The sequence below is a fragment of the Bacillus rossius genome, chromosome 15 (assembly GCF_032445375.1).
Source record: "Bacillus rossius redtenbacheri isolate Brsri chromosome 15, Brsri_v3, whole genome shotgun sequence".
In the NCBI taxonomy this organism is placed as follows: Eukaryota; Metazoa; Arthropoda; class Insecta; order Phasmatodea; family Bacillidae; genus Bacillus; species Bacillus rossius.
In genome coordinates this window covers 14,447,800-14,474,382 of record NC_086342.1, presented here as the reverse complement: position 1 = coordinate 14,474,382, position 26,583 = coordinate 14,447,800, and the positions used below count along the sequence as shown (strand labels likewise).

Here is a 26,583-nt window from a genome sequence, read left to right as displayed (position 1 = left end):
TTTTTGACTTTCTCTGCTCAAATTTTTCACGGTTTCTCAAAAAAACGGTTGTATAAACAGAATGGACGCATCAGAGGGGGGTCGCATCGGCGGGATTCTACTGTATGTTGAAGTGCAGTGTACCTGACACCAGTATTGCAAAGATTTTCACTATTCCTAACATTACAGCTAAAAGAAAAAGTATAAATTTTTTGTAATAACAACTGTCTACTTTAATAAAAAAAATGGAACTATCATTACAATTTCTAGAAGTCAATCATAAATAGCATATCTGTATATATTTTTTTTACCATCATTAATCCAGAGAAAATTATCAGAACATCTTACAATATAAAAATGAGCTCTATAAATAGTGAATTACACATACACAGTCCAACAATAATGAATGTATAGTTTATGTACATTATGACAAACCCATGTATGCAGTAAATATATATATACTTTTTTAACAATTGCAACCAACTATGATACCACACTGGAAGTTTACTAATCACACAGTAGTAAATTTACACTTATAAATGGGTTTAAGGCATCAATAAATAACAGTTCACACTTAGAATGGCAGTCGAATAATACTACATAAATTAACTGAATTAATATATATATATATATATATATATATATATATATATATATATATATTTTTTTTTTTTTTTTCCACCAGCTTAGTAACTAAAGAAAAAACATTGAAAAATAATCAATTGTTTAGAACAAGGTTGTAAATTAGCCATTCCACACATGAGCATGTTAAATCAGATTTTCACATGTAATAAAGTACATAACTTTTTTTTTTAACATCAGTACCTCACAATCTACTTACAGCAATGATAGTAAGTTTATTTTCTCTCTCTCCACACACAAGATACTCCTTCACATCACAAGTGACAGTGGGAAACTCTCTTGCAGTCAAGTCAGTATAAATTTGTGACCATAAAAATATTGGGTCAATTGACAATGAATAATATTAATACAAATAAAAGTTAATCCTTGTTTTTTCTTTATATTTTACTAAAAGCTCTGAAACTTTCATTGCATTGCACTCTCACCAAACTTCAATCAATTGTTTTGTTAATGTGTGACAGTGATAGGCTAAAATTTAATATTAAAAAAACTTTAAATCATTCACAGGTTTCTGATACAAGAATACATACTAGGATTAGTTATATGCCTAAAAACAGTTTTTAGTTCCAATCTGGATCTATATTTGCATTACCAAATAGGTTGTTAGGTACAGTAAAATTATAAATATATTTTAACAGCAGATCCTCTGTAAAACAGTTTTGCCTGTTCATCGTTCTCAAGTTTTTAGAGTCGCTACAGCATTGATTAAAGTAAATATTTTGTCTGATGAATATTAGTCCATCACTATATTGGATTCCATTGAGCTGCCCTGTAAAATGTTTTCTTCGTTCTTCTCAATGATTTGTTGATTTCAGTTATTGATAATGCTCCTGTTCTGCTACCACTATGACAAGTCATTCAACATACCCCTAAGAACATAACTGAACGATTACACTTAATTGGTATGTTTTTAAAAATAAAATTTTATAGTTAAGCGAAAAATACATCAAAATTTCTAAACCCAATACTTACTTAATCACATTTTTTAAAATAAAATGCCCATCCTCGACCTGTACAATGCACGTTAATAAATTAGCCTACCGTAAACCTCAGACATCACAAACTTTACACCTTAACATATTCAGCAACAAAGCTCAAATGGCGTCGCTCACCTTAAAGAAACAAATCAGTACCTGCAGAGCCCTTATAGAACTAAGGCATTGCCAACTAAACCAGAACGTGTACAGGATTTATTAAAGAACTAGTATTGTGTAAGCATCTCACCAGAAAAATAGCACACCAGTTCCAAAAGAAAACGATGAATGCACTGTAAACAAATACAGTGGTGTGAAACTACAGCATTGCACTTACGGCCGCAAGTCAGCGGTGCAGGCATCTTCCACATAACGGCAGAATTGACTCTCCGTGGTCACACAGAGAGAGACGTGATTGTCGGGCGTTCTCGGGGAGAAACCCGCCTTCCTCGCGGAGTCGGCGGCGACCGAGGTCGTCAGGCCTGGGCGCCCTGCTCTGCGGGAGGGGGCTCGCCGGTCCCTTCGCGGTGGTACTCCTGGCCGCAGTCCTCGTACTTGTCGCCCTCGCGGTTGAAGGCGGGGTTGTCCCCGCCCGCCATGCCATCCACCGCCTCCGCCTTCTCGGGCGGCGGGACTATCGGGATGGCCGCCCGCTGCCTCTTCTGCGTCGGCGCGGGCCGGGCCATCACCTGCTCCTCGGGACTGTAGTAGGTGATACCCCCCTGCGGCTGGTACAGCTCAGCCGGGGGGCCGGGCGGCTGCGCGGGGAGACACAGTGCACACCTGCTTCAGTCCTGCGTTATCATTAGAGACCCGGAAATTTCGCGGATTCTTCTCGCCTCAGGATAGAATTCAAAGTTATAGGTGTGCTTGACCCATGTTTACTTTCCCATTGGTTGATTTCTTAGCGAGAACATTTTTATCCTTGTTATTTGGCACTACCTGATTCGCTTACTTCTCTCCTAGCTGGGCATCATTGGCTCACGGTCGTAGACGGGCGTGTCCAGATAACTGCGGGCCAATCATGAACACAGTGCGAGAGGGTGGAGGTTGGCATTCTAGCTTGCGACTAAATGAATCCGCGAATTTTCCGGGTCTCTAGTTATCATCAACCTGTGTCTGTTCGTAATCAGAATCACACTTGGCTTGAGGTAAATCTTTGTCTGCCACCAATTTTAATTTTCCTCTTAACGCAAAAGTATCAATTTTTTTTCCAATCTCATTTTCAAATTTATGGTTTAGTACAAAACAAAATGTGATCAACAAATATTTAAAATTGCACTTAACAAATTCAAAGGCTCGTGATAAATATAAAAAGTTTTCCTTGAAGAACCCTTCAATGGGTTATTTTCTACATTTTTTTTTGTAAAAATACAAATTTTTTTTTCCAGGTTCTTTTAACATTTCCCAATGATCAAAAGTATTCTTGGAATGAATGCTTTCATAAATATTATGAACTTATTAAATCAATACTTTTAAAGAAATGTGTTAGCTGCAATATTTATTACAGTAAAACCTCGTACAAAATACTCTATGATTAAATTCTCGTTATAATGAGGCAGCTGCTAGGTCCCACCAAAACACTATATATAACCTTATGTATTTGTACCTCTAAATAACAAAATATTTTTTTCACAGTTCACCAAAAACACTTGCTACAGCAAAGGAAATACAATCTTCAAAACCTTTGTGTGGAATTGTGATATTTTTTTTCCATTTGCTTATAAATACATAAATATATCAGCAAATAAACAAATAATTAATTAAGGTTCCACATCCCATCAACATTGAGGGGATTAAAGATGAATAAAGAATGAAATGAGATAGAAATGTATTGTTTGGGGGATGGGCATACTCCAAGTAAAACCCACCAGCTAACTGCAACACCAATAGAAAATTCTGTACTGACACTGCCTGTGAATTGAAAACTAGGTTCACCTAGTAGGGAGGGGAAGAGATGCTCACTCACTATAGAGACAAGATTTTATGTTTATTTAGTGCTCAGTTTTGAATTCTCTCTCTCTCTCTCTCTCTCTCTCTCTCTCTCTCTCTCTCTCTCCCTCCCCCCCCCCTCTCCCTCTTGCTCTCTCTCTCTCTCTCTCTCTCTGTGTGTGTGTGTGCAAGTGTGTGGGCGCGCGTGCGTGCGTCAAAATACTAAGTAATTAATTTTTTCAACCAAAATAGAGACAATTTTACAGTGGTACAAGACTTTTTTTCACTTTGAACGAAAAATATGTCTGCTAAAATTTGTGTGTGTTTTTAACTATATATCAAAAATTTTAAAGTAAACATGAGACAAGAAGAGCATTACCAAGTGGTGAACATAATTAATTTTCAATCTAATTTTTCTTACTATGTTGTGCTGAGCTACATACTAAATTAATAAAATTTTAACCATTCGTGAATGTTTGAGTTACCGTATTTACTCGCAAATAGGTCGCGGCAATTTTACCAAATTTGATGGGGAAATAATGAAGTGCGACCTACATGTGAAGAAAAATTTTTTAAAAATTTTTGAGGAAATTTTTTTTGCAATATTTTGCTTTAAAATGCGAAAAACAAATTTATATAGGTATAGGAAAATTTATTTACAATGTACACATACAGCGAAACCCCTTATTTACGTTACCGTTATTTACGTTTTCCCGTTATTTGCACTATATTCTTCTGGTCCCGTTTAGTTCCCATTTAGTCCAATACAATACTTTCACGCGAATTACGTCTCAAAAATCGAATCCATCCCGCTATTTACGTCACGTAAAAACCATAAACTCAGAAAATACAATGGGTATTTAAAGAGTAGATAAGATTAGCTAGTAGCCCTAAAAACATAGTGAAAAACGTAACGTTTATAGTCGGCAATGAACATTTTAAATCGCAAAATATACATATTTTATAACATGAAAAGTTGCTTTTATTTCTAAACATGTAATAATTTAAGCCTAGGCGTGCAAAAGTCCAAGTGATTATAGCAGGAGACAATCTAAAATGCACGAGGGAAAAACGTACACTCACGAATGTATAAACGTGGCAGATTGTTAAGTTCTGATACTGTATTTATGTCACAACTTAGCCTAAATACTGGTACGAGACAAACTTCACAAGATAAAATGAGCGGAGTCTTGGTAACTGTTTTATACGTATTTTATAATTTCGGAAGTATTGTACAGTTGACGCATATTTTTTAAACTAACAATTTATTCCTGCGGATCGTAATTAATTAATTATTGGTATCAAAACATCAAGATGAACGTAAACTTGAACATGTCACGGCAGCGAGAAAACTGGTGCGTATACCAATAAACTGTTATTAGAACTGGGCAAAACTGGTACACGGGAGGTGGAGCTTATATTTTTTCCCGCTAAGCTCGCGTCTATTGGCTGGCTGCTGATGGGCGGAGCATAGAGTGAGTTATACTGCGCATGCGCACCTCAGTGAACAAAGAAAGCCAGCCGGCGCGCCGTAACAGCAGCTGACCGAGTACAATGACCTTTCTCCGTGCACTGCGCGCTATTGACGGTAAATTTACATCAATTTGCGGCCCTTTTTTTAAATTTTTTTTACTGTGGTGCAATGCGTATGTGTAATGAATTACCGGTGCGACCTATATGGGGGGAATCTTAAATACCAAATTCAAGACCTCAAATTATGGGTGCGACCTATCTGCGATGGCGACCTATATGCGAGTAAATACGGTATTTCTGTTGTGTTTCTCGAACATACCGGCAAGTCAGTTTTAAAAGGGGATGCTAACACACGTTTCAATGTCATTACAGTTTCACAGGTTGTCCCTGTCTCTCACGAGCAAGCGTGGGGTACTGACCACGGGCGCGAAGGAGTGCTGGAAGGGCGGGTACGGCGGCGGGGGGAACTGCCCCGGGGGGGCGGGCGCCACGTAGTTGATGAGGGGCGCCCCCGGGTAGGGAGCCTGGGCCGCCGCGGCCGCTGCGATGACCTGCGCGGGGAGGAATGGCTGGCCCGGCGGGTAGGGCGGGGGCTGCACGTAGGCGGGGGGCAGCTGGAGGGGCGGCGTGGTGGCCGCCGGCCGGACGACGCTCGGCTGCTGGGGCGGGGCCTCCGCGTACACCGCCTGCTGCACGTAGCCTGGAACGCAGTCACACATGGCATATACAAGAAACCATTATTATATACCCAAAATTACCTTACACACGCCATATTATAGGTGTGTAATGACAATTAACTAAAACAACATCTGAAAAAAAAAAAAAAGAAATGATTTCACAGTCTGGGTGATGGTAGACTGGGTATGAGTAGAGTCAAGATTTTGTGGTGTTATTTTAAGACAAATTTCGGTGTAAAGAAATAAAGATTTCGGTGTTATATGGTTTTATTTTTTTGCTCAAAATACCCACTGCAAAATTTTCTTGCTTTTCTGTACGACATGCAAATTTATTAAAACAAATATTAATAAACACTAAAACCTCATGATCTAATTACAATTAAGTTCATTTGAAAATTCATAGATAATTAAATTCATTTGCAAATTCATAAATTCAAACTTTTAAATAACTACTAAAAATTTCACGACTTAATTACAATCACATACACTACAAAATTACACAATTAAGCACTTCCAAAGTTACTATTAAGACGGTTTTATTGAAATGCTATCATAGTTAAATTTTCCGCATTTTCTGGAGTGAGACGTTGTCTTCTGTCACTAACTACCAGTGAGTACCTGGAAAATGAACGTTCTGCATCACTATTGATGTTGGGAACCAGATTGCCCTTAAACTGGCTTGAGCAAATTCACTGTAGTCCCCTTTAAGGAAGCAAAGTACCTTTGCAACATCAATTTGGCTAGTTTCTGGCTATGAAAGTTCATCCTCAATTATTTTTTGAAAGCAACATAGCCATGTATGAATGTATCAATGGGAATATGGGAAACAGAAGGCAAGTTATGCAGAGACTTCTGTAGGTTTGCATCTTCTATGCTAACCCTACTCACATTTCTTGGGTTGAACAGCAAATTAATGGCATTAAAGACTCTTAGACAAGGATGTCGTTTAACAGATGAGTTTTGCCTCAAACGCTTATGTTTTTCACTCGCGACATGTTTCACAAGCGTATCGCGTCTCTCGTAGTCTAGCATGCAGTTACAGAATGTGTACATTAAAATTTTATCACTGAAATAAAATCCTTCGCTGGAAAATTCTCTCGGTTACTGGCAGAAACCTTCGTTTTAGGCATTATCAAAAAAATTTTTAATCACATAGGAAGAATTTAACCTCTTAATACGCAAAAACTTGCCGTGCTGGAAATATCAAAACAATGGAGAATAGATGCAAATACAAACGCATACCGAATACCAACATACGTACGTGAAAATTAATACCGACATAAACATGTACTTTTTATTATTTACAATCGTTACGTTAAGCAGGGTTAATTTTATTTTCGTACCCTACGTACTTTATTTTAAATAAACAGTAAAAGCAATGCGCTTTAGTGTGTAATATTTTAATGATTAAAAACGTAATCTTAGAAAAACATATTTTGGACGTTTGTTATTTTTGTATTTACAGAAAGTGAACGGCGGCCATTGTATCATAGTTATCAACATCTTAAATTATTATGGTACACAAGATTACCGTTTAAAGAAAATATTACGTTAATTCCGAGACTTCATTTTAAAATCTATAATGAATCACCGTCGCATATAATATATATGGCTGCTAGTTACTGTCAGAAAAATTTTATTGTGCTGAAGATAGTGAATTGTCCATACAAAATGGAAAAAAAAAACTTAAATAATCAGGATAGACGAAATTTCGTGACATATTGCGGATTTCGCACAATTTCGTTTTATTTCGTGTTTTCAAGCGATTTTCGGTGTTATTTCGTTTTATCGCGCATTACCATATAATCGTGCCTCTAGGTATGAGACATCTTCCCCTCAAATTACTATCCCTGGGGAATTTCCAAGACTTTTCCAAAATTTCAATTAAATTTCCTGACTTTCCCCGACAAATTCGAACCTTCCCCAACTTTCCGGAATTTGGTCACCAACATAGAACGTTTCTTCTCGATTAAAAAAAAAAAAAAAAAAAAAAGTAAAAGAAAAAGCAAAGTCCGGAGAGCAGAACAGAATGAATGGGTCATAGGTAGAGACCCGGAAAATACGCGGGTTCATTTCGCGTTATGCTAAAATTCAAATAATTATACCTTAGTGCTGCATTGTCATTGGTTCACTGTTAATCTGGAGGACTGAGGGCCAATTAGAGACCATCACTCATAGAAGTGTCGAATCACAGGCCACCCAGTCGAGACGACTCGCAGGTCAGCAGACAATGAACAGTTGGCATTTGCCCGAGTGTGTAGAGGATATTGGAGTCTATCCTGGAGGTCTCTAGTCATAGGGCACGCACCTTGCTGGTAGAAGCCGTGGGGCTGCGGGTAGGGAGGGGGCGGCTGCTGGGCGATGCCCCCGGCCGCCTCAGGGGCCCCCCTCTGCCGCAGGGAGGAGTAGCGCTTGGGACGGTTGGCAGTGCTGTCCTGCAGTCGCGGCGGCACCACCGCCTGCCTGCGCTCCCCGTTCTGCTGGAAGCTCTGGCCGTTCTCTGCGACCACCAGGGTCTCCGCAGTTAGTACTTTCGTACCAGATCTAGCACTTTTATAACTTTTTTAGTGGTCTAGTACAGATCTAGTACTTTTTTCTTTAATATAATATTATTACAGTAACTCCAATGTTTTATTATTAAGCGTAATTATTTTTAAAAACTATGGAAAGTATGTGTGTGTTTGGTGTTATATATTCAAGTTAGAGCTCTGCAATGTCATAATAAAATTCCTAAATTGTTAAAACCATTAACAAATTATAATTAAGCACTTTTTTTTTAAATCTAGTACTTTTTTCTCGCCTAAGTTGGTACGAAATATTTTTTCCCTTGTGGACACCCTGGCGCCCACGCCACACACACAGCCGCTTTACGACCCATCCCATGGCGGCACCCCCCCCCCCCCCCCCCCCCCCCCCCGAGAAGTCGATCTCATTCTAAAGATGGGACCTTGTAACAATTTTGAGTATTAATATTCCTGTGACCGGATACCTATTCCCCATGCTTTTCAGCCGGGCATGGATTCTATCCACGACACAAACTCTTGTACCTGTCGCTGCACCTTCAAGAGTTTGTGCTCATTCCTGTGCACCATGGAGGAGGGCAGAATAATAAGCAATCCAGAGACTCACAAATTTTAGAAGCCAAAGAGCATAGGACATTGGTTTGAGACCAGAAGTGACCATGGAGTCTGTTCTGAGGATTACCGAACAGGCATATTTTTCCAGTCCCTAAACATTACTCGAGAAACAAGATTTAATGGTTTGCTTTTCAGCTAAATCTTGTCCTCACATGTGAAACTATAAAATTAATTAATTATTAACTAAAAAAAAATTCATCAAATATATTAAAATTAAAAATTAGTTAAGTTTTGAAATTTTAAAAATAAGTGTTGTTGGGTTGCGGGTGTGTGTGCGTGATTTTTTTTTTTTTTTATTCCAATTACCCCAAGAACATTTGAACATGAAACTTGCCTCTAAATACTGGCATTTATTTCAGTGCTGATGGTCAAGCGTTATTTTTAAAATTCATCAAGTCCCATCATTTCAAAAGGACACACAACATTATCGTTTAAAAACGATCAACCCTTTAGCATAAACTTTGTACGAAATTTTAAATTACATGGAACACCAAATTAATTTGAAGCAGACTCTGAATGGTTTTTAATGCCTGCTCACATTTAATTTATTACAACTGCTAGGAAGCAAACAGAAAATTGCAAAGTTTCAAAAACAACTTACTTGATCTGCGCTGATAGTCCCGATTGTTGGGCTGTGGTTGTTCTTCGGTCAGCAACATGCCAGACATTTCTTTAGTGAGGTCATCCTGTGTAGGCATGATGATCTGACTGTTCACCTGCATGAAATGAACGTTCGATTAACATCCTACTTCAACCTACTGTACAGATGCTACAATTACGTTTTATGTATAAACCAATAAATATGGTTGAGCAAACATTCTCTACGGGCATCAATACGAAGGGGGAAAAAACATGCAAACTAAGATGCCTCCATTTCCATTTACCCCTCCACCATTCCTCATCCTTCACTTTATTTCAGTCTTCTCCTCTCTCCTGCACTCCAACTATCTGCTCTTCCCACCTCCCCCTGGTCTTCCTTGAGGTCTTCTTCCTGTGTACTTCAACTCCATCATTTTACTCTGCAGCCTCTCTTTTCCCATTCTCTGGACATGGCCATACGATTTCATTCATGCTTTTTCAATGATCTCATTCTAGTCCTGTACTCCTGCTCTGCTTTGACTATCTCATCCCTGATCCTGTCTCGCCTCGTGATTGCCAACATGCTTCCAATAAACTTAATTCCTATTGCTCTGATCTTACCAGCATCTTTCTTGTCTACAGTCAAAGTCTCTGCTCCTTAAGTGACTACGGGCACAAGGTAGGTATTGCACAGCGCTTGTTTGCATTTTAATGGCACCTCCCACTTCCACACCAAATCTCTCACCCACTCTGAGACTGTATCTCCTAGTTGTCCTGTCCTTACTACGTATTTCCTACTTGGTTTTGCCTCCTCCCTCCATTACACTCCCTAGATACTTAAACGTTTCCACCCGTTTCAACACCACACCATCTAATTCAAAGCATTTCCTTACTCCAGTTTTGTTCCTCATCATGACCATCACTTCACTTTTTTAAGTGCTGAATCTCGTACCACATTTCCTCACTCCAAGCTGTTAGTTGCTCTTGCACCTCCCTTTCCCTTACTCTCCACACCAAATCATCAGTAAATAGCATGGCCTTCGTATTTCCTTCTCCTCTCATCACAATTCTCTCTAACACTATATGAAATAGCAATGGGGATAATGCATTACCCTGCTTCATTCTGTCAAAAAATGTGACAGAAAATTTTTTTCTCAAGATTGAATAAATTCTTGAGTTTTTTAAACATATATAAAGACATGCTTCTTTCCTAGATACAGTGAAAAAGTCTCTGAGTAAATACTTCAGTTTTCTGACATGCAAACAGGCTTATTTCCCCAAATACAGTGAATCTTTAATCTGGTATTGTATGGTTCGCTGGTTTGGCACGTTCTGTATTCTGGAATCAATAGAGCCAATTGCATTCTGAATTTTTCAAGTAGATTTCAGGCGTGGAACCTAGCTGCCAGCAACGGTTTTCATTTCAGTACAGTTTTTCCTGTTTTCTATTGGGTTGCATTTCACCATTTTTTGGTTACATTTCTGAAATGATATTTTGTAAAAAGAGATCTGAATCACAGAAGTAAAGTACCATGTTTTCTCGCATAATCGTCACACATTTTATTCTAAAATCAAGATTGAAAAGTAGGGGTGCGACGATTATGCGGGAAAAAAAATTTTTGTTAGGTAAAGTTATTCATAAAAACAAAACTTGTTCATGGAAAGTACGTTTATTTAAAAAAGGTGGAGTATACAAGAGCACGCCAAACAATCTATATTAATAATTCATTAAACTAAAACTTTCTTCAAATTTAAATAGAAAAACCAAAACTCTTAACGCGAACGCAAGACACTTGAATCTGACGTGAACTAATGTGTCATAGTACACACTTGCCACGAAAGAATGCGGGCTATCAAATGTATTTAACTCGGCACCTGACAGAGAGCGCGCGTTGCATCCAATCGGCGAGATATTTATATTCGACTACGTGCGCGCGCTCTATACGGGAAGCAACATAACCAAACATGAATGATGCGCTGGCTACATTTATATAAGTGGTACGCCGTGGCAACGCAGACAATCAGATAAAGGAAATAGTGCTTAAAAACGTTTTTATAAGAAAATTTACACGTCAGACAACTTCGTATTTCCGTTAATTAAATAAATAAGTGATAATGACAGAAATTAAATATTAGATTTCTACTTTAAAATACATCATTTTATACGGAAAAGATACCTACACCGCGGCGATGCAGACGATCAGATAAAGGAAATAACTATTAAAAACGTCTTTATAAGAAAATTTACACGTCAGACAACTTTGTATTTTTCCATAAATTAATTAAGTAAGTGGTAATGACCGAATAAATATTAGATTTCTACTTTAAAATACATTGTTTTATACGGAAAAGACATCTACACAAAGCGCTCGGCATCTACTAGCGGGACCGAAAACATCATGCGAGTTTACGCGAGAAATTATTTTTATACCAATTTTGACGGCATAAAACATGGGTGCGACGATCACGCGCTTGCGACGATCATGCGATAAAAGACAGCAGAATCAGGGAATTTTTTTAAGCAAAAATAGGTCATGTATAATTTTTGTTTCTTTTAGAGCAGCTTATTAAAACTTTTTTAGAACACCATTGTACACTAAGCTAACTTTTCTTTGGTGTTCCCCGTAAAACTATATATTTGTGTTCAACAAACAGCAAAGTCGCTAGTACAGCACTGCATCATGAAATTGCCAGATGCAGCGGAACACCGAAAGCTGCCTCAGACAGGAACACTTACCCACACGTGGTTGACCGAGGGCTCCGCTCCCTCGCCGCCGTGACGGGGCGCCCGGGTCTCCGAGGCACTCCTCCCGGGCCGGCCCGCCACGGCAGAGCGCCCCCGGCTGCCCCGCAGGCCCCTTCCCCGCCCCCGTAACGTCGGGGGGGCCGCGGGGGGCAGAGCCTCCGGCTGCCTGGCCCGGCCCCTGCCCCCGCGCCACGGGGCCTCCGTCGGGACGTGGGGAGCCTCGCCGGCCTTCCTCCGCCCGCTCGGCTCCTCGTCTCTCGAACCCTCCGTCCCTGCACAACGCAGCCCTACCGCTTCTTGGCTTTCTTTGAATTACGGCCACAAATGAGAACACCAGATTGAGAATCCCCCAATTCAATTCTCGCCTCTTTTCCAGCTTATATACTATTTTTTGAACAAGAATGATCTTATTTATAGACTCGTTACAAACTATAACAGACACAACACCAAGTCAAATCAATTGCGAACAGAGCTATGTTTTAAAGTATTTGATGTAATTTATATCCTCATACTAATATTATAGTTATCATTTTTTTTTTTCTCTTTCATGTTTACATTATTGTACTCTATTGAATTTTTATGTCTTGCTGTTGCTGCTTACTACCTTACTACTTTTTACTAATTATTATTTTAAGTATTATATTTGTATTTGTCCTTGTGTTGTCTGTTTGTATGGATGTCTTGTCCTTTGTTTCTTGTTTCTTTATGTATTTGTGTAAATTTTGTATACGTCGTGCCCACCACTAAAGTCCCCGGACTGTTGGTGCGCATGTAACAAAATTCAAATAAATAAATAAATAAATAAATTTAAAAAAAATAAGAAGGTAAATAAATGCCTTCCTAGTGTGCCACGAACAATGCGTGCTAACAAAGACTGAGCGAGTGAAAAGCCTCATGGCAAAAATTCTTGTACGAACCTCGCACGGTGCTTGCGTTTTGCAATCCCGCTTCTTCTTTGCGACCAGGCCCGCCACTTTTCTTCCACGCGTTTGAGACATTTTCTAGGGCATTTTCTTTAATTCCTGAAGACACCCTTTCTTCACTTCTGCAAAATTTCATACAGTTATGACGTAAATTTACTGTAAATACATATACAACTAGCTCTCTTGATAGTCGCAAACCTTCTAATTAAAGTTCCTAAAAAGAAATTTACAAAATTTCTTTAAATGCAACTGTTTAAAAAACAGATATTTTCATTGCTTGCATTTTAAAAAAAAAAGTGCAAATCTGTTGATTTACTGACTTATTGAATTTGTATAGTATTTGGTACAAATCATAATGTAATAAACAAATTATCTAGAAGGAAAATAAAACCTGAATTACCGTTGTACCTCATTACTCTTTGAAATTGAAATTTCCTTAAAGTAAATAAACATGTTTGTGCAGCTTCCACGCATGAGAAAGAGTGGCCTTACATCTTTCATGAACGTTAAAATTTACTTCCAAATTTTCAGTTCTGAAAATCTGATGTCGCCTTACTGCCGGAAACTACAATGTACAGAGAGATAAGTTCATGCTACGTTATTTCAGTTTCTCACAACTAAAGATGTTCAGATACAGCTAACATACATATGTATATAATTTCTTTTTTTTTAATTGGTGCAAGTACTAACTGACGTTATTCCTTCTGGAAAGCTGCTTTACTTTTTCTTTAACTAAGGCTTAATTTTTTTCTTAAAAGCAGTGTTTTTTTTAACAAAACTCACCAAAAATAAATCTAATTTATTTTACGTGTGATTTTGCTTGATGACATAGAATCTTAAAAAAAAAAAAAAATTACAACCTCCTGCTATTGCATACACATAACTTCACAGAAATTCTGTTTTGTAAAAATGTTGTATCTTACTGCAGAACACCATGCAATTTTTGGAGGCAGTAAAAATGGCATAGCGTTTTAGTTTAGAGGCAGAGCATGTAGTATTTGAATTAAGCTCTTCCCCATAGCTGATGGTGTTCTAAAGGGCTTGAAGATAAGAGTGAAATAAGTTCAAAACAGTCGCACAGCAAGGCATGTACAGATTTGCCAATGTAATTAAAACTGTTGGAAGATACAAAAAAATTAGTAGAATATTGTGATTATAATTAAATTTTTAACAAGTTTCATTCCACACATTTTTTTCTCTTCGATGCAATGTTTTCAAGATACTTTTTTTGCCAAAAACAATGTCAAAACTTTAAAATTTTAAAATGAGAGACCTATTTTGGTGGTAATGTGTGGAAAAGATAAAAAAAAAAAAGATGAAAAAACCGCATTTTAAACTTCAAATGCTTTATAAAAAGTGTTATTTTTTTTAGTTTATTGCAATCACGAAACATTCAGGCCTCAACAAAAAAAAATTTCTTGAATTTCCCTAATTTTTTATAAAAAATTAAAATATTTTCCAATTTTCAGAAGAAGAAAAAAAAAGAAATTCAAGCCTCCACCATCCCCACAGCTGGCCTCATATAAGAGAGGCATAGGCCATTTTATAGTGTGTATGATAATATTAATATATTTAAAAAAAAAAACCAAAATAATAATTTTTTTTCTCAGTCTTGAGTGATTGCAGACATTATTATTATCATCACTGTGGAATTTCCATGACTTTTTCCCATATTTGAAGTAGATTCCCTGACTTTCATTGACTAATTCCACCTTCCCCTGAATTTTTCCCTTACCTCCCAGGCTGTGGACACCCCGCTGAAGCAGACTGCTCGGCGGGGAGGGGCGGGAACACGTCGCCCCCTCCTCCCTTGCCGTCGCCGGCGGCCAGGCGGCTGCTGTACGTCAGCGTCCGGAGCACCACCTCGCCGCCGCCCGGGGCCGGCTGCTCCTCCGGCCCGGCCCCCGCCAGCGGGGGGAACTCCTCCTCCTCCCCCTCCGAGCCATGGGGCCGGCCCCCGCCCCGCTGCCTGCCCGCCCGGCCCCCCCTCCTCGGGGCGGCCGCCGCCGGCTTGCCGTAGGCCTCCACGTCCTCCCAGTTGCGGGTGTACTTGTTGGGGCCGCGCCTGTCCGCAACCGTCAGCATCCCCCCGATACTCACCACTTTCTGGATCTCCGATACTACCTTTCATATCAGTGCAATACTATCACAACTCAGATGCCATTGTCTTGCACATATTCTTATATAATGTTTTCCAGAGTGCAACACTACATTATTTGCTTGCAAATAAGTCTCGTAAAAGTAAATATTATATTGCGATAGTCTTGCAGTGCCTAGATAATGATATTTTCCTGCTTATGGTAAAAATATCTCATAAACTCAATTTTTTTAGTTACGATAGTCTTGTACTCAGGGTGCGATATACGAAAAGAAAAAAACCAATACCCATGGAAAAATGTACCATAACTTTATTCATTCAGATGTCACCCATACTTTCCATATACAGTGAAACTCGTTTAAAACGATCCCGCACAATACGATTTCCCGTTTCATACGATCAAATGCTTCGGTCCCGCCATTTTCTCCATATGATGTAGGTTATTATTTTCCGTGTAAGACGATCCTTGTAAAATTAGTTTCCCGTATGAAACGATCTTTTTTTTTAAGTTTAAAGGCATTATTTATTGGGAAATCACCGTTATATTTTTTAAGTTAAAAATACGTAATTGGTTGACAAGTATATTCTCTTTAGGACTCGTTTAGTCGTTTCACATTTAACGCCAGTCGCGTATAAAAATTAACATGTAGGAAGCGCTGGTTGCCATCGTGTTAGTTTGGTTGATGCCCGTACAGAGTGCGCGCACGAAGTCGATTATTCACGTCGATTGCTCGCCGGTTGGCATCATTTTTGGTTAGGTTGATGGCCGAATAGAGTGCGCGCCTGTAGCTGACTATCGATATGGGTAACTCGCCGATCGGTAGCCTACAACTCACATAGTTTCAGTTCCTTACCACGTTCGTGCAACTTCGGATTTCTCTCAAATATCGAAATTAAAAAAATCAAAGGGTTAGATTAGGTCAGTCACAACATGTTTGTTTTCATTGGAAACTTATGATTTAGCGGCTTAATACCAAAACGCAATACTTCGGAAATTTTCTGAGGGAACTGAAACTATGTGAGTTGTAGGCTTCCCCACGCCGATTGCTGCAACACGCGATTCTGTCTATTGCCGACTGCCGAGTAGTGTTACCGCCACAGATTCCCGCTAATTACGTTAGCGTCGTCTTGCACGAGTGTTACGTTTTTTTTTTTTAATTTTTTTTTTTTTTTTTTTAGAAGGTGATACAAAATATGTTTTAGTTTCATAATAATGGCGTTAAATAAGATTGGAATCAAACGCAAAGCGTTGTCATTAAAAGAAAAGCTGGACATTATAAACAAAGTTAATTCTAATCCCAAGGTTCCACGAGTGGCGATCGCTAAGGAGTTGGGAATACCACCATCAACACTTAATACCATTGTTGCCAAACAAGAAGAAATACGTTCCGAGGCTGGCAATATTTCATCGACCTGTAAGAAGAGGAAGAGTGGAAAATATGACGAGATAGAAAAACCATTGCTTGAATGGTTTAAACAACAACGTGCACAAAACATCCCATTGAGTGGTGTGATTTTAAAAGAAAAAGCAGAACAGATTGCTTTGACACTTAATGTTGAGTTTAAAGCATCGAATGGTTGGCTTGACCGATTTAAGAATAGAACTGGCATTGTGTACCGGGCAATAAGTGGAGAGTCTGAGAGTGTGAGTAAAGAATCAATAGATGCCTGGAAAATATTATTGCCTCAAATTATATCCGAGTATGAACCGAAGGACATCTTCAATGTTGACGAGTTCGGCCTCTTTTTTCAAATGCTGCCTGACAAAACATTTGTTTTAAAAGGAGAGGCTTGTCATGGGGGTAAACAGAGCAAGGAGAGGTTGACTGTTCTTGTGGGGGCCAACATGGATGGGTCCGAGAAGCTTCCACTTTTTGTAATTGGGAAGGCAAAACATCCACGATGTTTTAAAAATGTGAAAACTTTACCATGTAGGTACACAAATAATAAAACTGCATGGATGACTTGCAGCATCTTTGAACAATATTTGCACTCCCTGGATGCCAAAATGGGAGTAAAAAACAGAAAGATAATTGTGTTTATGGACCATTGCCCTGCCCATCCGAAGAATGTGGCGAACTTGAGGAATGTGAGAATTCAGTTTCTTCCTGCTAATTCCACGTCAGTTCTGCAACCCATGGATCAGGGTGTGATCAAGGTCCTAAAGCAGTATTATCGCAAGAGACTGGTGTGCAGACTAATAACAAAAATGAACCACAACACACCCAACTCTCCACCCTACAAAGTGTCTATATTAGATGCACTGCATTTCCTAGCGGCTTCTTGGGATTCGTTGGACCCAACCATTATTGCCAACTGCTTCAAGAAGGCAGGCTTTGGAGGTGACACTGTAGCCCCAACTGATGAGGGTGATGGTGGCGATGAGGGTGATGGTGGCGATGAGGGTGCGTGCAATAATGCATGGAAAAGTTTGCAAAGCAAACTACAAATCACTTGTAGTTTTGATGATTATGTTGAAGCTGACAGTGACGTTCTGCCTTGTGAGCCTCAGAGTGCTGAAGCAATAGCAAGCAGCAGCAGCAACAGTGATGTGACTGCAGTAGAAGATGATGACGAAGATGAAGAGGATGAGGAAAGTGAACCAAGAGCACCATCAAAACCAACCTGTTCTGATGCCTTAGTGCATCTGGAAGGGCTGCGGGACTTCGTTCAAGGAACTGCAAACGTGCCAGACAACATTTGGCAAAGTGTCTGGCTCATTGAAAATTTCATAATGAAGCAAACTGAGAAGAACTCCAAGCAAACAACACTGGATCACTTTTTTCAAAAAATTTAATTTAGAACATGTAATATTGTACTGTTTTGTGTAAACATTAATTATTCAATATACGTAAATGCAAGTAGGAATTAGTTTCACAAATAGGAAATTTAATCTTTGTTTCGTTATATAGTTTTAGGCTCTATTTTTCACTAGAAATTGATACCATTTGTAAATTTGTTCAATTATACTGATAGTAAGCTATGAAAAAGAGGATAGTTTCCTTTTCCCTTGTAAGAAGTTTTCCCAGCTAAGAAGTTTCTTTTCGACAGTCCCTTGAAAAACGTCTTAACAGAGTTTCACTGTACATGTCAAAAGTTACATTGGCATCGTTTACTTCAATTTTTTCTATTTTTGAATTTTGTGTTTGTTAAATTAACGAAAGGCATAATGTGTATTAAATGCTATGCACAAATTTTATGCGATAAAGTACTTTTATTTTGTAATTCACCCAAAAATCCTTATAATAAGTAATTCTATTAAGGTACTGGCTTATTATATAAAAAATGCTGAATATTTGGAGACTTTCTCTGTGATACTCTACAAAAAAAGTAAAAAAATCAGTTTTCAGATCTGTTAAAGAAATATACCGGTAATTGGATCGGTATGTTTTTTTTTTCTATCGCCCATCACTATTCGCAGCAGCAGGCAATTATTTACACACATCACGTTGCACAGAAGGCGTGTAACCACTTAAGGTCTACGTATCATTTAGAACGATCAGTGTTTGTTTGTATAAGTTTGTATGTTGGTATGTGACTTTGTCTGATGATAATGTTTGAACCACTGATTGCTTTGCCATGATTTGGTAGGCACGCAAGTATGGCCAATGTAATTTTTAAGTTGGTGTATGAGATAAAAAGGTAAAGGGGTGTTTGATAAACTTAAAGATAAACCTAAACCTTTCAAAATCAAATGCATTTTCATAATCCCTCCAAAGAGGATACTGTCCATCTAGATCATGATACTGTACGCCTCAAATTGAACTAAAGAAAATAACTTGGAATTAAATGTAACTGAACTATATCTGCTACTTCTGTTAGAATGTGTTTGTTGCATTAACTTTTATTAAAAAAATATTTGCTCAGATATCTACGGTTCCTATTATTTAGTTTGTAAGGTTGTCGAATATACATTGCAAATATTAGTTATGGGGGTAAAAGGTCTCAATTGTGGGAAAACTACTACAGTCAAACCTCGATATTACGTACACTCACGGTTCTCCAAAATTTGTCCGTACGAACCAGTGAGGCCAAATTATGTCCATTTGTGGGTACCCCCCCCCCCCCTTCTAGCTGCCACGGGAAATGAATTGCCGTTGCCGTTTCTATACACGGCACGTACATGTGCCTTTGGCAAACAAGTAAATTTTTTACATGTACGTATGTTTATTATGCTGGTGTATTTTCGATCGAAAAAATATCCTATTCATGCAGAAACAACACTTGAGCTAATCAAGCATTAAAAAAAAAAAGACAACACTATGTTTAGGCCAAATATACAGCTTATGAAGGCAGTATCGTACGCCGTGTTTTTATATTTTTAGATATTTTATATCAATAAAATAATAATAATTAACGCATAACATATTTCCTCAAATAAAAAAATTACAGTGGGTTCTTTATAAATGTAGATAAGATTATTTAGTAGGCCTAAAAACATCACGAAAAAAGTAACGTTTATAGGCTGCAAAGAGCATTTTAAATCGCAAAATATATATATTTTAAAGAAAAGTTTATTTTATTTCGTATTTTTCCATAAGCGTAATAGCTTTTCTCTTGCTTCCGCTCATGATGTACTAAATGAGTGTCCAAAAAGTAGCGAAGGTCTTCAAAAACCGAAGCAAAATAAATCCAAGTAATGAAACAAAAAATCTAAATCCAGGTGAAATTCGTTGCCAAGTCAAGAAAAAGAAATCCAAAGTAATCCAACCAAAATCCAAATCGTAGTCAGTTTTAAGAGTAGCATTAAGTCCGAGTAATTATAGCACAAGACGATTTAAAATGCACGAGGGAAAAACGTAAACTCACGAATGTATGAACGAAACGGGAATATTACGTGGCTGCTTGTAAGGTCTGATACTGTATTTATTTCATAACTTAGCCGAAATACTGGTACGTATGAGATATAATCTTCACAAAATAAAATGAGCGGTGTCTTGTAACTGTTTTATACGTATTTTATCATTTAAGAAGTATTACACAGTTGATGCATATTTTTTAACTAACCATTTATTTCTGGGGATTGTAAATAATTAATCATTGGTATCAAGACATCAAGATAAACGTAAACTTGAACATGTCACGGCAGCGAGAAAACTGGTGCGTTTACCAATAAACTGGTATTAGAACTGGACAAAACTGGTACACGGGAGGTGGAGTTTATATTTTTTTCTGCTAAGCTCGCATATATTGGCTGGCTGCTGATGGAACGTCACAAGTCTGGGCGGAGCGTTCTGTGAGTTATACTGTGCATGCGCAGCTCAGGGAACAAAGAGGCCAGCCGGCGGCTACGCCGCGCCGTAACAACCGCTGACCGAGTACAATGTCCTTTCTCCGCACTATTGACGGTAAATTTCCATCAATTTGCGGCTTTTTATTTTTTTTACTGTGATGCAATGTTTATGTAGCACATATTTGTTATAAACGCTGCAGGTTACGACTGTATTTTAATAAACTTTAACGTATTTCTTACACTTTTCATATTTTTTAACTTTTTTTTTAATTTTTTGCCTCATTTTTCACGGTTTCTGAAATCTATACGTACGACAGAGGTGTACGTATGAACCGGGGGCCGTACGAGCGAGTTTTGACTGTAATTGTAACATATTTCTTAGAAATTTGTATATGGTGTCAGTGGCGTAGCCAGGATTTGTGTATGGGGGGGGGGGGGTGTTAAGAAGCATGCCCCCCCCCCCGCACCCGTATTAAAGCGGGGTGTCCGGGGGTCCTCCCCCAGGAAAATTTGGATTTTAAGGTGTAAAACAGTGCTATTTAAGCAGTTTTCAGTTCTTAAATTCAAATATTGTAATGGTAAAATTTTTATTAATTTTAATATGAAATTTGTTTGAGTGATGAATAAGAAATTAATTAAAGATTTTGTGCTAAGGAGGGGGTTTGAACCCCTAAACCCCCTCCCCCCCCCCCCCCCGGTTACGCCCCTGTGTGGTGTGCCTGCAATCATTTTCAGGATCCAAAAAAAGTCCGAGAACCGCTGCACCGGGGGCCGGGGAAGACGCTCACCCGTAGCGCCTGCGTCTCCGGGCCCGCGGAGGGCCCTCCTCGCAGCGGATGTCGTAGCCGTACATCGCGACGAGCTCCTCCCGCGACTTGGGTGCCTGCTCGTCCTCTATGTACTTGTCATGGTCCCACTTGCTCTCGTGCTCCTTCCACACCTTCTTCTTGTCCGCCGGCCCGTCCTTGGCCGCCCGCTCCACCTCGCTCTCCGGGGCCGCCTCCACGTCCCTGCGGTGAGAGTGTCACGTGCTGTCGATACCGACCGCTGGTCCGAAGATAAAACAATATGTCAAACGTGTTCATTGAGCTACTCTTATCATGTTAACAAATACACATACCTACCGTTAATATCATGTAGTACCCTACTGTAACCAACATTACAAATACACAGTGTTTGCAAAAACTTGGTGAAATAATTTCTAAACTTTTCCTGGACCTTTAAATTTCTTAGCACTTTTTTTTAAACCAGGGTCATTTTTATATATATGAAAAGCCAAATTGAACATAATACAAAGATCTACTATTTACTTGCAGGAATGTGTCGATTCTTATGTTAGAAAACTAAAACCTTCTTCGGAGATTTTTTTCAACATGATTTAAGTAAACAGTCTCCAGGTAGGCCTATTTACATTTAATGTTTGACTAAAATACAAAGTGAAACTAAAAAAAAAGGTCAGCAAAAAGCTTCTGGAAACTAATATTTTGTAAATTCTGCACTGTTACTGTTTATTTCAGGAATTTTCTACCAACTTCATCACCAGTCCTTTAGATCGTTACTTTTTCGTGACCATGACTATCATGACCTGTAAAACACCCCGAAATACGTCAATAAAACAATTCTGACTCCAAAAACTAACTCAACATCCAATCGGCCTTTCAAATAGACGAAACTTACTCATCCCCAGCAACGGTCCGATCGTCATGTTCGTAGAATGTTCCCCTCTTCGGAATGTACTGAGGGTTTCTTCTGTCTTCGTCATCATCAAGTTTCTTTTCTTTGGGCGGGACGCACTCCTTATCAATAAAAAAAAAACACGCAATGTTAGTACTTTCAGCAAAGAACTTTGGTACAAACTACACTGTGATAAATTGAATGTGAATGAGTGTTGCTTTCATTGTCTGCAATATTACAAAGACAACAAAAACCCACACATTATTATTACTAGTTACATGTCACTTAAGTAACCCGCATGATGTATACAGTACTATGCAAACAAACAAAAGCAACCAATGCATTCCGTACTTTAAAATTTTTTTTAGTATTTATCCAGCCATCCATTAGCAATCACCTGTTTGCCGATGACTGCCGTTGGCTGTAAACAAACTTGCAAAATCAAAGATATTAAAACCAATTTAAGATCACAAAATAAAATAAAATTAAAACCATTCATAAAGGTTAACGTTAGAATTGCAGAGTAAATTAGAAAGAAAAATTTTGAAACATCAAAATAGCTGTTCGTTTTAGTCAGTCACCTGACATTAGGAAGAATATTCCGTACAACAACAACAACAACAACCGGGGGCGTAGCCGGGGGGGGAGGGGGGGGGGTTAGGAGTTTAAACACCCCCCCCCCCCTAGCAGAAAATCTTTAATTAATTTCTTATTCATCACTGAAACAAATTTCATATTAAAATTAATAAAATTTTTACCATTACAATATTTAAATTTAAGTACCGAAAACTGCTAAAATAGCACTATTTTACACCTTAAAATCCACATTTTCCTGGGGGAATAACCCCTGGACCCCCCACTTTAATACGGGGGTGGGCCATGCTTCTTAACACCCCTCCATACACAAATCCTGGCTACGCCACTGACAACATCATCATCATCAAAATCATCATGATTATTCTGTACTTTATGTAAAAATATTTTAATCTCCGCAGAGAAATCCCACAATTATTCAGGAGACAGGGGGAAAAGCCAGTCATGGTGACGAGAGTGACAGACAGACGGTGCACCTGGCCATCTCCCTCCTCGCGCTCGTACTCGATGATGACGCTGTCACTCAGATCGTCATCGTCATCCGCGCCGTCCGTGGAGTGGCTGGAGGCACGGTGCGCGCGCCCGTCGTCCGCGCAGCTCTCGCCGCTCGCGTTCGCCTCCGACACCTGCGTCGCAACCGGAGATGCAAGTGAGGAAGTTTCCAGTTGGACAATTTTCTGGTTCTGCAGACAATTCTCTGATGAACTACAGGAAAATTTCTCCAAAAAAAAAAAAAAAACTCTTTTCCGGAGAACCAACGTCTCGTCGCACACAGGCGGCCCACTTCAACGTACAGAAGGGTGTCTATAGCACTGCAGAGATGACGATTACAAACTTTTTTTCAACCTTAAATTTTCAATGCCCTTTTCCATAATGACAAATGAAGTGATGCAAAAAAAATAAAGAAAATGTCAACCACTTAGTTTACAGTTTCTACTTAACAAAATACACTGAAAGATCCTTTTATCTGGTACATTCTGGACCGTAGGCATACCAGATTTAGCAATTTGGTCGAATAAACAAATGTCAATATATTTTCAAATGGGAATAACAAAGAAAAATTGATTACACAGTACAAAGGTATCTAAACAAATTGTAATAAGCTGATCTCTAAAATGAAAGCATTACAGAGCAGGGTTACTGTTTAAAAATAGACTCTGATATCATCCAACATCTGTGATTCAGAAAAATATAACCTACAAGAATACAAGAAACACTGCACTGAAATAAAAGCTGACTGTAATTATAAACTCAGAGCAAATTAAAAATACTGGATAGTGTGATAATGCAATTTGATGGGCAAGTTTAACAGCCGGAATCCACTTGAATAAATAATCTAAATGCAAGCAGCGCAACAGATGCCAGAAAACAGAATGTGCCAAAATGAAGAATGCCAGTTAAGGAGGTAGTATCCTAAATTATTTTGGTTTCATAATCGAGTGTTTTTGCATATTATTTTTCAAAAATTATAATATAAGTTTCATAACTGTTTATTGAATGTTTTATAAATTAAATACATATTTATTTAAAAGTTGTTCGGAATTTAAAAGCCAATTTTTATGTCACCCTAGCATGAAATATGAACATGTAGTCATGTTGTACACTGTAATACTCGGACATACTTAGTGTCTTTTTACAACGGAAAGAACAAAAATTGGATAACATGGTTTTCACACACTACACGCATCCCTAAATTTACCCTTAAGGGATGGTTTCTTAATTCCTACTTTATCTACTCTACTAAGTTTCTACCTAATGGGGCAAGATTAGAAGCAGGGTTAATTCTGGAACGTCTAAAGTATATGGAAAAAATATATTCCTATTTATCATGGGTAAACAATGAATAGTGACAGCAGCGTAAAAGCACAGGTACTGTAATATAAAATATAAAAATTTAATTTTTCACAAACTTGTAGGAATTACAAAACCATCCCTTCAGAGTAAATTTAGGGACTTGTGTAGTGTGTGAAAACAATGTTTTGCAATTTTTTTCTTTCCGTTCTAAAAAGCTGCGCTGTCCGATAATTTCCTTGTACACAGTTTTACATGTAATAAGTTTCCGTACTTGACCGGTATCACGATCTAGAACCGTGCCAAAACAGTCAATGAAAGTATCAAAACATTTGAAATTTAGATAGGAATAATATAGAATTTTAATGCATAAAACGTATGGTAAACATTGCAATAAAATATTAATAGGTTTACTTACTCATTTACATGCTATGGCAAATCCAACAGAATTCATGGCTACAAAAATTAAAACAGATGATAAGGCATATGCTAAATTTATACTGAACGCAAACCAAAACCGTATTAGTATTGCAAATCCTAATACCAAATATAACTTTATTTCCTACTCACCATGTCCCGAAGGGCAAACTGCTTACATTGCATGTACAATACTTGACTGCGCACCATCTTATCAGAAACTTCATACGTTCACTCTACCTGCCTAGCAAATGCGCAGAGATCTCTGCTCTACTTAACACGGGCGAAAGACTCACTAAACCATAACCGGGTGGCCTACATATTATTCACATTCCACGACGAAAATCGTGATCATAGGTACATGACTTTCTAATTGTAATACTTACTCGTCTTGATCCTTTCACACCAGAAACTTCATCACACAAACTTTCATGAGATTCAGAGGAATTATTAGAAACGTTAACACGCCTCCTTCTCGTCTCCATCTTGTTTATTGTATAAATTTAATCCTGTCAAGAAGCACCATATTTGTTTTTTTGTTGCAAAACAGCAAAACAATTGAAATGTCGTACTATCAACAGCCTTTGATGGAACAAAAAGCCAAAATAATTTTCCGAATTTCTTTTAATCAACGTAATAACTTTAAATTACTCACAACACTAATTTCAAATGATAACAAGTATATCTTGGATAAAACGTTTTCATATAGTATTTTTTAAATTTATTGTTGTTTGTCAGATCATAAGAAAAATTTCTGGGACTATAAAAATACAAAAAATTAAAGAGTTATTAATGTTTATTTACTATTACGTAATAAACAGTTGAAAACAATTATGCAGATACTAATCAAACCCAATATTACAATCATGGTGGTAAGAAGTAAGCCTAACATGCAGGCTGTATTCAAGAATATGTCCTAAAACAATTCCTGTTAGGTAACGAAAAACCAATCATTTTAATAAACTGTGCCCTGAACGAGACTAGAAACTACTTTCAACATATTATAGCAAACATTTGGCAACAGTTCGTCGCAGTCCAGGCCGGATGTACCAACCAGTGGGGAACCATAATCTTTTATAATTTCTAGACTCTGGTAACTTAAACTTTTTTTTTCTTTCGTTCATCACGTGTCCTTGGACCATTTTTGCATAACCTGGCCTATTCCGACTGTTTAAACTTCACCCGCCGCGAAAACCTTCCGCGCATGGTTTGCCACCAACGAACCTAGTGAGCCATGCTGAAGCTGACGACTCACGCAGCAACTTTTTATTTGACACCACGAGATAGCCTGGTGCCCTGCTGGAATGTTACTATCAGCAAATTTACATCAGCCCTCAATAGGTTCCCCTCCATCCCCAGCACCAGTCCCGAACCCTTGACTATGGGTGTTGGCAGTGCTTTTAACTACTTCAACAGACCACATATTCACAGTGTTTCGATTAAATAATTAAAAAAAACTTCAATCCCTTCAAATTCAATAAAAAAAATTTAATTAGGGGCGTACTACAGCTTCATTATGATTGGGTAAGATCTCCATCTTCTACCAAACCTTCCACAGAAATTCTAACATTATCGATTACAAAACCTTCCATGAAAACAGCCAGCACACCGCTTAATCTTTCACAGAACCATACATACCAGCTGCCATGGAATCCTTATCCTTGCAAGGAAACTGCCATTGTGTGATAAGAGCCTTTAAGTAGTGTGACAGGAG

The 26,583-nt window shown here is 38.3% G+C and overlaps 1 protein-coding gene across 1 annotated transcript; it reads right to left on the bottom strand.

Moving 5' to 3' along the window:
* Positions 1–816: 816 nt before the first annotated feature.
* On the bottom strand, positions 817–25,407 carry LOC134539453 (protein CASC3). Its single transcript, XM_063381502.1, has 11 exons — positions 25,256–25,407; positions 23,138–23,287; positions 22,071–22,189; positions 21,182–21,403; positions 14,798–15,127; positions 13,057–13,184; positions 12,131–12,411; positions 9,416–9,530; positions 7,986–8,177; positions 5,420–5,700; positions 817–2,353 (listed from the first exon to the last, which is right to left on the bottom strand). The coding sequence occupies exons 1-11, from the start codon at positions 25,352–25,354 to the stop codon at positions 2,072–2,074; spliced, it is 2,199 nt and encodes a 732-aa protein (XP_063237572.1). The 5' UTR covers positions 25,355–25,407; the 3' UTR covers positions 817–2,071.
* Between the last annotated feature and the right edge of the window lie 1,176 nt (positions 25,408–26,583).